Source organism: Delphinus delphis, chromosome 5, assembly GCF_949987515.2.
Source record: "Delphinus delphis chromosome 5, mDelDel1.2, whole genome shotgun sequence".
NCBI classification, from domain to species: Eukaryota; Metazoa; Chordata; class Mammalia; order Artiodactyla; family Delphinidae; genus Delphinus; species Delphinus delphis.
Window position 1 is genome coordinate 113508657 of NC_082687.1, and position 15219 is coordinate 113523875.

At 38.3% G+C, this 15219-nt stretch overlaps 1 protein-coding gene across 2 annotated transcripts in view; it reads left to right on the plus strand.

The window, feature by feature from the left end:
• UGT8 (UDP glycosyltransferase 8) overlaps positions 1-15219 on the plus strand; it is a 98072-nt gene that overhangs the window by 71782 nt on the left and 11071 nt on the right. For both annotated transcript variants that reach the window (XM_060012927.1, XM_060012926.1), the window contains exons 5-7: positions 10466-10608; positions 12287-12363; positions 14879-15098. In XM_060012927.1, coding sequence (XP_059868910.1) covers positions 10466-10608; positions 12287-12363; positions 14879-15098 — 440 coding nt within the window. The remainder of the gene's footprint in view (positions 1-10465; positions 10609-12286; positions 12364-14878; positions 15099-15219) is intronic.

The following is a 15219-nucleotide window of genomic DNA, read 5'->3' on the forward strand; positions in this document are numbered from 1 at the left end:
AGAGAGAAGCAGTTGGCATCTGTAGCCTTTTTTATGACCTCGCCTTGAATGTCACGTAACGTTACTTCTACTATATCAATTGATCAGGAAAGTCACAGGCCTTCCCAGGTTCAAGGGGTGTGGACACAGCCCCATTGTGGGAGGGAGCAGCAAGGTTCCGAAAGCATGTGCAAGACTGGAACTAATGCTTGAATTATTGCTGGGAAAATACAGCCTGCCACACAATATACTTCCCACGTCTTTTGCTGTAATTTTCACATATGATTAATAATTTGCATCTTTCGAGGTTGTTTTTACCTAACAGCCTACTTACCGATTCCCTGTATCTAGTTGTTTGTTTGTTTGTTTTTTTAATAACTTGCTGTTAAATGTGTTGATCACATGCTGAAATTGATGGAGGGAAGTTTAAATTAAAAAATAAAAATTAATAGATTATCTAGAATTTTTGATTTGTATTTCCCAGTGAGGCAATTATAGGTTTGTTAATACTTTGGAGAGCAAATAGTTAGGATTTATAATCCAATTAGATTGTAAAAGGAATAAAATGACTTCATCCTTCTTTTGCACAAGTAAATAATGAATACTCACCTTCTAGGTAATTTTTTCCAGTTTCTTTTTGCTGTGTGCTCTTTCGCTCTTCTCTTGCCTTTAATTTTAATCAAAGGCATCTTAATTCAGACATATAGCAAAGACGTACTTGTCAGTGAACTACCATGTCCATTCTTTATGTTACTAAGCTATATTTTGTGATAGGACAGGGAGTTATACAGATATCTTATACAGGAATTTCTCAGTGGAAAATAGTTCTAAGAAAAATAAAAATTGGTATGGACTCCCTTTCTCAAACTTGCTTATTGTGTTTTATATCACCTTCTTTTCGGCCAGGTGCTAGTTTTGCTGGTCAGGAAGTCATTGTCTTTTCTGCCTGAATAGCACTGAATTCAGCGAGTTAGACTCCAGAGAAAAGCTCAGCTTCTCTCAGCTTGAAGGGTGTCTGGAGAGCCCAGCAGGGGACTCCACGGAATTAAAGCCATCAGATTAAGTAGGAGTCTTTCTGGAATCAGAGTAACTGATGGTCATTTCGTGGTTTTGATTTGCTTTGGGGTCCTCCCTGAAGGAACTGGATTGAGTATAGGGCCCACTCAACCCTTTGTGGGGTTCCCTGGGCTACAGCTGCAGGCGGGTGCCATGGGTCCTCTGCACTCCTACTTACTGAACTAGGGGACCACGTTCTAACTAGTGCTCTGAGCAGAAATGTAACTAATTTATTCTGTTAGGTATTCTAGACCCAGAATCTCTTTTTCTCACTTCTCCTTAAAGAGTCCACTGTGTCGCCGGTTGTCCATAACACTCATGTGTTTCCCCTTGATGTATTTGAGAGCTCTAAAAAACTGTATCTGCAGCCCAATTTTCCCTCCCAAGTTTTCTGGTTCCCACTGCTTTCTAAGTAGTTCCACTTGGATATTACACAGAAATCTCAATTCATTACGTTCAAATATAAACTCTTCTTCTTCCCCCCTCCTCAGACGTGCTTCTCCTTATAGGGTTCTTCTCTTGGTTAATTACAGAATTATTCCAAGCCAGAAACCTGAAAATCATGGTAGCCCCATCCTCTCCCAACCCCTCACTGTCTTTGGTTCTAACAAACACCCACCTGCACCCACTCCTTCCTCTTCTCAGCCTTAGAGCCTCACCTTATCTCCCCTGATCTCCTCCTGCACCCGTCTCACTCTACTACAGCCATTTCCCTTGTCCACCTTCACACTAGACATGAATTTTGCCTCCTTCATCGTGTCTTTCTGGCATAATATTGTGATTATCACAAAGAAACTTTCATTTTGCTTTTCCTGGAAGGAAAGAAGGCAGACGGGTGGACTGGCTGGCAAACCTACCTTTATTTTCTCCAGGCAGGCCATGTAGTTAAACTCTAATTTTAAAATGCCCAACGTTCTCTTCGTTAGTTCAAATTCTAGGGAAGAGACGGTGTTACTTATCTAAGAAACTGGATGGAAAAAATAAAACAATGCATTTATTGTTTATTTTTTAAGGATGTAGATTACTACTGCCTTTCTTGATTTATGAAAAGAAATAAGTAGTGAGCACCTACGATTTCTCACAACCCAGGAAGAGAGAAAATCCTGTGCCTAAACTCACACACCACAAGGTATGTGATGTGTGTCCTCTGAGAGAGCACATCTCACAGAGAGTTAGTATCCTTTGTGAGAACTTTGATAAATAACTATGAGGTGAAGAGGATATGCCAGGCACCGAGGGGCAGGCTATATTTGAAGAAGGAAGAGTAGATGAAGGGTGGAAACCTGATGGGAGGTGGGGGTAGAAAGTTAGGTTGTGGCTACATTGTTAAGAATGTAAACTCTCTGGGGACAGGAATTTTTGGTGATAAATTTCTTCTTTGGTATGTCTCAAGTGCTTAGAAGAATGCCAGGTATGGTACACGGCAGGTAGTCAATAGTATTTGCTCAATTAATGAATGGACTCCTCACTTGCCGAGGCACTATTTGATAAAGAAGTATTTGTTAGCCATGGTCTTTTTTTTTTTCTTTTGCGGTATGCGGGCCTCTCACTGTTGTGGCCTCTCCCGTTGCGGGGCACAGGCTCCGGAAGCGCAGGCTCAGCGGCCACGGCTCACGGGCCCAGCCGCTCTGCGGCATGTGGGATCTTCCCGGACCGGGGCACAAACCCGTGTCCCCTGCATCGGCAGGCGGACTCTCAACCACTGCGCCACCAGGGAAGCCCCATGGTCTTTTTTTTTCCTGCAGGAATGTGAACGTTTAGAGTTGACAGCAGATTGTTTTGGAATGTTCCAGGATCACAGATCTGTATACTACACTCACATGTGCCAAGACAACATACGCCTACTGTTTCTGCATCTTTATCCCTCCCTTTCATACCCCTGTCCTCCTTGTCTGTTACAAATCCTCATGCTCAGATCTCTCTCATCCTCCCCAAACCTCTGGATTCTTAATTTCCTTTTGTAACATAAGAAAGATTTAGCTGTCACTTTTTGCGTTGATTTTTTTTTTTTTTTCCTGGTGAGATTTTCATCTTTTTACACCCAGTGGTTACTTTCCATAGTGCCTGGGTACCTTGCCATGATCATATCCTTGGGACATCCTGACTGTGTGCAGTTTCTTGAAGGTCTTAAGAGCCTTGAAAATTTAACTGTCTTCAAAGTCAAATCAGGGTTTCAAATTTTGCTTACTTCTTTTAATTGTAACTGTAATGGCAACAATTAAAAGCCTTATGAGAAAGAAAAAAGATACTGCAGAATCTCAGTGGAAATGAATACACCCTTCTAGGTACTTATTACATCCTCCTGAAAATGTTCGCTGTGTTAATGAAGGCATCTTCTGAGATTTTTTTTTTTAATAGAACCATCACCTTGACATTGATCACTCTATTGCTTCTTCAGGTTAGTTGTGGCTTAACTCCTTTGGATAATCTTAGAAATTACTTGACTGTTCTGAAAAACTGACAACTATATTTGATACTGCATATAAAACATTTTTTGTACTTTTTCTCATTTATGTATTTGTTTTAACTGGCTTTATTCTGAAGGATCAAAAACATGGCGAAGAGAGTATGTATAATTCAGAGAAAATGTCTTGGTGCAGAATAACTTTATTTTTTTCCTTTTCTCAGTGTGGCTATCATTTCAGTCCATCATCTGTGTGCTGCTTCTCAGACTTCCTGCCCTGGGAAAATAGCACCATAATTTTTATGTTTCAAAGCACTTTTATATATTTGATCCCATTTAATCTTCACAGTGCCCCTGTGAAGTATTATCAGCATCTTTTAAGAAGAGAAAGCTGGGCCTCAGAGAGAATAGGCACTTGATGGGGATTGCACAGCAATCTGTAGAATTGGGGTTTAAACCAAATTCTTTGCCAATTAACTCAGTCAAAACAATAGTTGGTCCGTTTTCGTTTTGAATGGTAACTTTTATATTTTCAATGGTATTTTTAATTATTGTTTGTTTACCAAGTCTTGGTTAACTATCTTAGCAGTAGTCAAAAGATCACGTTTGATGTCCCGTGGTGTTTTTAAAACATTTTATATCAAAAATGTTCATTATTATCTTATCTACTAGATTTTGCAGAATGAATATTTCAGTTCTGTGCAGCCCACCTGACCAAATTGGAGCATTCTTTGTATCAGGCCCTTTAAAATGGGAAAAGAGGCCTATTGATATTGGTGTTGGGAACAAGAACAGAGGTCCCAACACCCACCCCCCTTCTCCCATCACCATCTCTGTGTAGGATTCTCTCACAGTCCAGGCATTCTTTGCCTCAGAATGGATGGGGCTGACAAAGGATGCAGTGTTATTGGTGTCTCCACTGCACTGGCCCCCTCTCAAGGCTCTATTTTGTGGGGAGAAAGGAGTAGGTTTGGGTCACAGGCTGCCGTCAGGACAGATCTGGTGCTAACCTCCGCAGCGCAGTCTGTCCCCAGGCTCTGAGCTGTTAAAGATATCCTTAGGGGTCTGTCCACATCCTGATGTCCTCAGAATTAAGCCTAGACAGGATAGAGGGGGGCCTGTACCATCCACCTTTTCATTAGATATTCTTTCATTGATTCTGAAGTGATGATCTTTTAAAAGTCTACGTTTACATTTCTGGAATTGGGATGTGTTTTACATTTGTACAATTAAGAGGAAGTTTTGTTTTTGGATAGGAGGCTTAAGTGTATAAAAAAGGAGAAAGGAGTCGCCCAATGATTGTCTTCTCCGAAAGTCTCAGAATCTGCTCTCTCCTCCTTCTTAGAATATTTTTTCACTATCCTCCGTGTCTCGACATTCACCATGTCAAAATATTACCTGAAGTTATTGGAAGTTTTAAACTCTGGGGGCGTTTGCTGCCCCAGTCTAGCTCTGGTACATCTCTTGGGTCCTGTTCCACCCCCATCTGCTGTCTCACAGGGCCAGGTTACATTACCCGCTCATCCTGAACCGCGCTCCAGGGAGGGAAGTGGGGAGGGGGAAGATGATGTACTTTTCATTGCCTTATTCTTCCAACAACCAAGTCAAGGCATTTGGTGTATAATTACTATAGGGAAAGGAATCTGGCCATACCAGGAAACGCATCATGTGGACCAGGTTACAATTGTTAAAAAAAAAAAAAGCAAATATGTTAATGTATAGTATTTGCTTATGATAAATATGTTATCCATATTTCCTTATTATGCTACTTTTTTCCACAAACGGCATAAGACGCCTTCCCTATTTAACTCTACAAGAAGATAAAATGATTATTCTTATTGCAAGGTTGTCTTTTCAAAAGCTATGTATATAAAATTATAGCAAAGTGTAGGTAAGTATCTAAATTGGTTACTTTAATTGCATAGAAATGGAAGTAGTCATGGTAATAAAGTGAGAGAAGCACCTATGACTATTGCTGCTTTCCTGCTCAGTATTTGTTCTATTCCTGTGACGATTTTGCTTTTACTTACATTGTGGAAATGACAGAGTTTTTCCCCTGGAGAATGAGCAGGAAAAACCGTACAGACAGGCTCTGGGTTTGGGCCTGTGATGATGGCTGAGAGCCTGGGAAACTCAGCAGAGCCCGGACATCCATGCTCTGTTCCTGCCCTGCCATCTAGTGGAGCAGCGAGCGTGCAGTGCTGGCCAATTAAGTATAAAGGACTGAACGCAATTACTAAACTCGTGCGGTACATGATGTGAGGTGTGTATTCTGTACATATATGCACAAGTATCCATAACATACATAAGAAAAAGTGGTACTGCTAACAAATGGCAGTTGATGTGTTTTAAAAAACAAAGTCCTTAAATGAAAAGTATTGAGAAATCTATCACTGCAAATATTAAAATGTATTATAAAAGAGCAGTAAGTAAAACTCTTTGACACGGACACAGGAATGGATGGATAGATCAGTGGAAGAGAATAGAATTTAGAAATTGACTGAGAGGGTGGCATTTCAAATAAATGAGGACAAGATGAAATAATACTCTGTAGTGTTGAGAAGGCTGGCTGTTTGGTTAAAAATAAAGATGGGTCCCAGTTTCATTCTTTACTCCAAAAAAAGTCTGGTGAGGAAAGGTTAAAACTTAAAGAAATGAAACTATGTAAAATTACTAAAAAAAAAAAGGTAGAGCTATTTAAAAGATAATCTTAAAGTGGGAAAAGTTTGCTAAATAATTGGAAAATAAACCCAGAGTTCACTTAGGAAAAGGCATTTTATCCTTCTAGCAAAACAAAATAGTTGACAGAAAATTATAAAACAGTAATACTTAAAGGGAAATACTACAGTCAATTCTTAAGTTAAAATCAATTAAGTAATAGTATATTGACAGCATCTAATAGAGTACTATACAGACGACCGAGAGAACAAGAGATGAAAACAATTTGAATTTACGTTTCTCTGATTATCCGTCTGAGGCTAAGCATCTTTCCATGTTTTATGCCGTATGCTCTCCTCCTGTGAAAGAGGTGTTTTCTCATGTTGTTTGCGGGGTTTTTTTCCCTCATTATTTTGTTTTAGATAGTAATTCTTTGTTTTGTGTGTTACAAATACTTCTGCATCTATTTATTATTCTTTTGCTTTGTAAAATGTCTTTCATACTCTAGAAGATTTTTGTTGTTCTACAGTCAGATCTGTCAGTCTTTTCCTTATGACTTCTGGAGTCTGTGACTGGCCCAGGAAGACCTTCCCCACCCAAATACACGAACATTATCTTTGGGGGTTTTCTTCAAGTACTTCATATATTTTAATTCAATTTAACTTTTTAATCCTTCTGTAATTTGTGTTAGTGGAGGGATCTAACTCACTATTTTTTCTGAATCAGTAGCTGGAGGCCTCCTTTCTCCGCTGATGAAAATGCTGACTTCCTATCTTCCTTCTCCTAACAATGAAGACATGCATTGTGATGGTTCTAGATTCTAGAGTACATTTTAATATCTTGAAGGGTAAACTCTGTTCTTTTTCAAAAATTTCTTGGCCTCTCTTGTACATTTTCTTTTCTAAATGAATTTTAGGCTCAGCTTTTCAAGTTCCATAACAATCCTTTTGGAATGTAGGCTGAGGTTGCATTGAACTTAATTTTATAAAAAATCAGCATCTTCATAACTTTGATGTTTCCTTCCCAGCCCACGTTACATCTCTCCATTTGAATAGATTTTCTTTTTTGTCCTTCGGTAAAATTGTCTTGTTTTCTTTATGTGCATCCTTAGGTTTACTCTAGTCTTAAATATGTATTATTTTTGTTGATATTGTGAGGGTTTTTTTTTTTCAGTCCAATTTTTTAAGTTGGTATTTGCCCCAGGACAGGGGGTTTCTAAAGTACCTATATTTTTAACAGTGGTAAATTTCTGGAATTGGGATTTTTTTTTTAACATTAATTACATTTATTATGAAGGGGGCGGTTTAGTGAAGAGTTGTTATTAAATCAGTTTATATTTTATAACTGATGGGGTCTTAAATTCCAGAAAATACGGTACATATATATAGAGTTGAGATGCCACCTGGCCTTCCAGCCCTTTGGAGACCTAAGCACACTTTTTGTGAAGTTCTGGTTCCAAAGTCTTCACTATAAGTTGAGCAAATTCTAGATCCCTTCGGCCTCTGGCTCTATGCTACCAGAAGGTCACTGTATCAGCCAAACCCCAAACCCAGCCCCTTCTACGTTCTCATAAAACATGAGTCACACCAGACATTTTCTGAGTTGAGGCTGCAGATTGGCGATCACAGATCACGGGGAGGGGTTACATCCCCAAGCGGCCCAGTGGCCCCTGCCCCTCACTCTCTCTACTCCGACCTCTCACTCCCCTGTTCCATCTCCAGCTAAGGACATGGCAGTGGGGATATCACCTTGGGGCCTCACTCTCCCCTCTAAGCCAAGTGCAGTGTTATCTTCTAAAAATGCTGAGTACTTTCCCTGGAGGGAACCATGATGAATAAAATTTTCTCTATTCCCTTCCATACAAATAAAGATTATATACTTGAATGTATTCTTGTTACGGCTAATGACTATGGTAGGAAAAAAGCTGGAAAAATAGGTTTATGGATTTCATTTTATATCATGCAAAACAAAGAACAAACATGTATACAAAGAGTCAGTTGAAACTCAAAGACCTTTTAAGTCCTCGGGAAACAAAATTTAAATGTTATTCCCATAACGCTTAGTATTTCTGAATGTAAACATTTTGCAAATGGCATCGACCCTGAAATTTTTCTCTTTAGAGAATTGGATAGTAGGTGATAAATTATTTGAAGACAAACCATAGGGAGAAAACACCATATGAATTCAGATTATTCTACTGTGCAGCATTTATATTTGTTCTAAGTATATCTGGCTTAAGACTATATATAAATTGAAAATTCTAAATTGTTTTGTTTTGTTTCTTACTTTGAATCTACAAGTTACGCTGTTAAATTTTCAGCACGTGATAGTCTTGGTAAATGTGGTAGAATATAAGTTAAAAGCTTTAATCCACAGTTGATATATTCTCGATTTCTTTTATATGTTCATAAACAAATAGAGTTTCCTGGAAAATGAGGTGTTTTGATAAGGTTTTCTTCCCTCCCAAATAATTATAGCCTATTTTACTCACTCAGTAGCTGGAAGGATGTACCTCCTTTCCATCATCACTCTTGGTCATATAATGACACTATTCACTAATTCATTTGAGGCATAAAATGTGGTCCCCTCTTTCCTGCTAAGAATATAAGTGTGATAGAGCCAGTTAACACAGATCTCATTAAGTGAGAAAAGGAAAAGAAAAGGGAAAGAAAGCAAAGAAAATAAAGACATAAAGAGGGCTAACATTCCATATAAATACTTAGTATTGAGCTATGTGGTGATGCTATTGCGATGATACTACTTACTGTACTGCTTTTTTTTTTTTTTTTTTTTTTTTTTTTTTTTGCGGTACGTGGGCCTCTCACTGCTGTGGCCTCTCCCATTGCGGAGCACAGGCTCCGGATGCGCAGGCTCAGTGGCCATGGCTCACGGGCCCAGCCGCTCCGCAACATGTGGGATCTTCCCGGACCGGGGCATGAACCCGTGTCCCCTGCATTGGCAGGCGGACTCTCAACTATTGCACCACCAGGGAAGCCCCTTACTGTACTTCTTACCTCCCAGCTGCAAATCAGATTATGCCAGAAAGTGGTGTGAAATGCAAAGAGCACGGGCGACACAGTCATCTTGGTAACTTCATCCTGAACAAGAGACCTACCGGGTCTGCGAGATATAACAGTGACAGCTCACTCTGCACATTATGAATACACAGTGCGTTTGTCCCGTTTCCATGACTATATTATGGCATAGGTGTTGCCAGTAGACAGCATGTTTGTTTTCCTTACAACAGAATTATGTATTCTTCAAAGTGCTGTGGCTTTATTCATTTTTATATGGGAAACTGAAGCTCAGTGTCTTTGACAAAGACTTATTCAAAGGGATAACTTACCATAAAAAAAGCTGGTGCCTACAGAATAAAATAAAGCAAGGGTGGCATCCCTTAAAACGAACTTCTTTCACCTTCAGTTAAATCAATAATACTGGTAGAAATGTGTTAATGTGTCTTCCTCTGAAATGAGTATTCCTGAAATTTGACAGTTGTCCCTATTTAACATCAGATATGCCATGGCCCCTTATCTATTAGCTGTAGATGGACATGTTTGAGAATTTAGCATTTTCCCACAAAATGAGAGAAAGCTTCTGCTCAGAGATTTCCAGAACCCCTGGATGCCTCACTAGAAAATACGGTACATATATATAGAGTTGAGATGCCACCTGGCCTTCCAGCCCTTTGGAGACCTAAGCACACTTTTTGTGAAGTTCTGGTTCCAAAGTCTTCACTATAAGTTGAGCAAATTCTAGATGCCTCATAGAAATATGCATGATTTCTATTCTGTGTGAGTTGAAGAGATAATTAGAGAAATAGTAAAACTTGTTAGGCCTATGGATGTTTGGAATTATTAGCTAATTCCTTCTCTTTCTCAGTCATTAATACAGTATGCTCTTCAGAAATGAAAATTATCAAACTTAGACCAAGATAAAATCAGCCCACTCCTAAAATAAAAGTCTCCCTGGGTGGGTGTGGGGGGGTGGTAGTTAATGTCTTTGTCATGTGTCTAATCTTTCACTTCTGTCCTCATACAAATTTATCTCTGACCGTATTTTAAACATGAGTTTCAATTTTTTGTTTTTTACTTCTGTCTGAGCTCTTAGGTCATTAATTACTGATTTTTTGTTGTTGTTTTTTGATCTTAACCAAATTAACTACCTGCCCTCCTTATTTTAGTTAGCATTATTCAGTGAAATATTTTTTTAAAAAAGCAGTTATCTAAAGGAAAATATTATATTATCTTCACTATTTAATTGTTTAAGAAAATTATCTGAAGGCTTTTTAAAAACTGAACTGTGATGACACTGATTCTGAGCTGTGTTACTCCTTCATAAAATTAACTGCCACATTTTGATTTGCAGGATCTCCAAAGGTGGGTCAATGGTGCTAATCAACATGGCTTTGTCCTGGTATCTTTCGGAGCTGGTGTCAAGTATCTGTCAGAAGACATTGCTAACAAACTGGCAGGAGCTCTGGGGAGACTGCCCCAAAAAGTGATTTGGAGGTAAGGTAATAATATAGGTTGTTTCTTCACTCTTGATTTCCATATCCTCTTACTTAGCCCGCAGGTCTGAGTAAAGCACAGCCCATTGATTCCCTGGCAATATTAGCAGGATGCCTTTGACTTTTCATTTTGTTTCTTAGTGTATCGAAATCTAGGGATTAACTTATATAATACTCTGTGATGGTTAAAAAGACATCTAGCCCATAGCATAAAAAGAAGATCTGATGCACAATGATGTATTCTTGTGATGGGTGCATTTTTATGTTACCCTCATTTACCCTTCTATTATTTATTATCACTTAAAAATGTGTAATTGCATGCATTTCTGTATACTCCTTCAAGTCAGTGTTGGAATGAGGAAAAAATGATGGATGAATGATTAAATTGGTAAAATATTTCATGGAACCTTTTGGGCTCCCACTTTGTCTATAAATACTTCCGATTTCCTTTATCCAAGAGACCAGGCCTTTAAAAATACAGTAACTTGGGCTTCCCTGGTGGCGCAGTGATTGAGAGTCCACCTGCTGATGCAGGGGACACGGGTTTGTGCCCCGGTCTGGGAAGATCCCACATGCTGCGGAGCAGCCGGGCCCGTGAGCCATGGCCGCTGAGCCTGCGCGTCCGGAGCCTGTGCTCCGCAACGGAAGAGGCCACAGAATTGAGAGCCCTGCGTACCGCAAAAAAATAAATAAATAAATAAATAAATACAGTAACTTGCCAGTTAATGCTAGTCAAAACAGACCCCACTTCTTCTTGGAGGCACTGCCAACATGTGTCTGTCTCTGGAGTTTCTAATGCAGTGTCTAAACTTGGATCTGGACACTTATTGTGTATTTACTTAGTACCTGTCCCCACCATTGGGCTCTAGGGATACAGCAGTGATCAAGGTCAGCCCCAGTGTCAAGCCATTACAAGTAGGCTCTGAGTAATAGGGGTTTTTCCTTTGTAACAACTGTGGGAGGATTAGCTCCTCCTTATCCTGGCTAAGCTATGAAATGGATACATATTTTATTCCAATGGTTTAAGTCTTCTCCCTTTGGATTCCAGTCCTATTGGATTTCTTCTATTAGGCTTAACCCAGAAAGTGCCCCTTCTACTTTATTTGGAACAGTTTTGTATCTGCTTATTTCAAACTCTTGCCATTCTCTCAGTTGATAAGCACTGTATGGTTTATCTTTCAAAGATCAAGGCAGGAAACAGCCTAATTATGTCCTTTGCCCCACAGAACTGTCTCTGGGGCCCAGCTAAAGAAGAGTATTTCCTGCTTTCTTCCAATTCTCAAGCCTTCCCTCAGTTTCGGGGTGTCCAGATGGGAGCTATTGACTGCCCAGTGGTGGCCCTTGCTGGTCGTTCCTGTTTCACCTTCTAGCTGGTAGAAAATGACTTTCTAGCATAGGGTCATTTGGTTGCTATGTCCCCCATCTCTGTGGATAGGGGAGGAGAGCTGAAGGAAAATAGATCTCAGTATAATCAGAGTGTTTCTTATTTATCCCTCAGTCAATGAAAATGTGAAAAAGAAACTGAAATTTTTGTTGTTACTAAAACATTTCTTCCCTCTTAAGAATGTCAACGAAAGATCATGTAACATTTATTTTAAATCCAAAAATTTAACCAGAGAGTTCACACAAGGAGTAAAGTGTGATTTTTTGGAAGATTCACAGTCTGGTGTAAATTTCAGGTTTTCTGGAACCAAACCAAAGAATCTGGGAAACAACACCAAGCTCATAGAATGGTTACCACAAAATGACCTGCTTGGTAAGTCAGTGACATGTGGGTGCTTACTTGGCTTTTAGATTTTAATTGTGTAAATGTGAGTTTTACACTCGAGTGGCTTATACAATACATGTATGGTGTATGATAGAATCATTATGTTATCTAGTGCGTTAAGTCCTGGATTTCAGACCAACAAGTCAAACCTTTAGTTATTGGCAAATAATTTTAAAGTATAATCATTTAGGCCTATAAATTAAAATTTTTAGACCAGTCACAAATTTTAATTTTCTGAAAAATATACTTAATACTATATAAGCTAGTGGTGAGTAAAGTTATACCTAGTTATGTCGATCAGCTAAAAGTAGTAAAATTAAAACAGTGAAAACTTAGATTTATGTTATAGTTTTACTACAGATGTATCCAAGAACCCAGAGAAATTTGAAATTATTCATTTGTTTGAAACCACAGAGAAGCAGAAAGCCAAAATAACAGTCAACTTACTTTAACTTTACTTGGATTATCTGCCTAGATTTTACCCTAAATCACTGGGCACTTTTGAACACATTATTTCTTTTGATTTATTTATTTCTTGGGGTTCTGATCCTCAACTCAAAATACCAATTATATGCATATCTTTTAAGATATCTGAATCTGAATCTAATTCTGTTTAATAAGCACAGATAGTAAAATGTAAATTGTTTTATTCATTAAATCTCTAGGAAAATATAAGGCCATATTATTCTTTAAGATATTACTTATTAAGGAAATTATAAAAATGTTACTGATTTTGGCAATATCGACCATCATTTGTTCAATAATACTAATCTAACAGATTATGTAAAAGTAGCTTTAAGTTATATTCTTAAAAATAGACTTTTAAAGAATATCTTTTAGAAGCTAAATTGACCCCCTAAAAACCTGCAAATTGAATTTTGTAACTAAAAAACAGTAAGTATATAGATAAATAATTCCTTTTGTTTAGTTTATTATGTTATTCTATAAATGGTAAAACTGAGAAAAAAATAACAAGACAGTTTACCTTTTTTGATGTTTGTATTTTTTTTCTTTTTTATGTCTTTACTATTATGACTTCAGATTCCATAGAAGGTAGGAAGGAAGCAGTAAATTTAAATAAGATATCTTGACCATCAGCCATCTCATTTCAGCAGGGGCACAGCTGTCTGGGAGCATCTAAATTGGTCTTATGGGGTTTTTTCTGCGAGGCTCTACAGCGAGGTGTAGCTATACCCAGAGCCCCTCCTCAAGTTCACCTCTCTTCTGGGTTCCTCAGAATCTCAGCTCTCTGCGTTTTCTGACATTAGCATCCTTTTAACTCTAGTCATGACCTTTGTGGGTCCTCTGTTGGTTTCTAACTATGCTCAGAAGATTCCTCCAGGATGAAAAGCAGGAACCAAGTCAGTGTCTCTCCCCTCCCCTCCTCTCATGACACTCCCCCCTGCTCTCCATACACCAGCTCTGCATTATTTTTCACTGCTGGGCTTGGTGATAATAAAGTTTTGTTTAAAGAAAAAGGGTTGGTTCTACTACTGAAAAGAAAGTTTGAAATCCACTGCGAGGGTAGATCCCTTAGTTGGGCTGAGTTGAGAAGCCGCTTGTGGGTCAGAGCAAGAGACACTGAGTGACCAGCCTGCTAGATGTTGAGGTGGGAGAGTCCTGGAGCCCCATTGAGACCCAGGTTCACACACAGAGTTCGTTTTTTTACTTGATGTATGTTTATCTTAAATGTTTGTGTTTTTGCAAGCTATAATTCCTTTCTGGCCATAGAGCACCTATCCTGAGTGCAGTGTTTCTTTGTCTTACACTTTTTATGCAAAACTTTCTGCTCAGAAGGAGATCTGGATTTTTAAATACCTCATTAATTTTGATGAATTATCTCTTTTATCTCCATAACAGCTAGATGTTACGTGATGTCCCATCTCTTACAACTAACTTTTGTAACTGTCTGTCCCTACATGTTTTTATACCTAAAATGTAAAATCAGACCCTAAGATTGTGTAGCACAGGTGCTGATATGACTTGAATGTTGTAAATGCTAAGCACCATACAATGTTCCTCTTTGGGTAAGCACAGAAACTCTTCATGGACATCTGGAATCCAGCCCCACATTTTTACATATTTTTTTTTAATATAGATAAATGCTTGAGTAGCCAGAAAGTGAGTGTCTGTGTTTACTAGAATGTGATAGCCCCCTGGTACTTTTTGTCATTTCTTGCTTTCATTGATATCCTGTTAATTATTGGCCGTTTGAATGCAGTTGATATTTGTGTTTTGGGAGAAGATATTATGATATAATTCTTAAAGTTATAAATATTAGCTTAAAAATGGCTTTTAACTGATATATGTAAATCAGATAATTATGTATATAACAAGCATCGTAATTGGTATAGAGCAGTAATCTGTGAAACTGTGCCTTTAAAAATCCTATATCTGAAATGTATGTTTATTATAATATCAGCTTTTAAGAAATTTCTGGAAAATCTCTTCCTAGAACAATACACAATATTCTAAGTTGTTTTCTTTTTTAATCCTTCTTTAGGGCATTCAAATATTAAAGCCTTCCTGAGCCATGGTGGTTTGAATAGTATTTTTGAAACTATGTATCATGGTGTTCCTGTAGTGGGAATCCCACTCTTTGGAGACCATTATGATACTATGACCCGGGTACAGGCAAAAGGTATGGGGATACTGCTAGAATGGAAGACAGTTACTGAAGGAGAGCTGTATGAAGCACTAGTGAAAGTTATCAATAATCCCAGGTAAGGTTTCAATTAATATTAAAGCAGATGAAATATATATACCACAGCACATTGTCAATAGCTGATTATTGCCAGTAGGTTGTCAATAAACCAATTATAGAAATATCCTTTAGATTCCTGT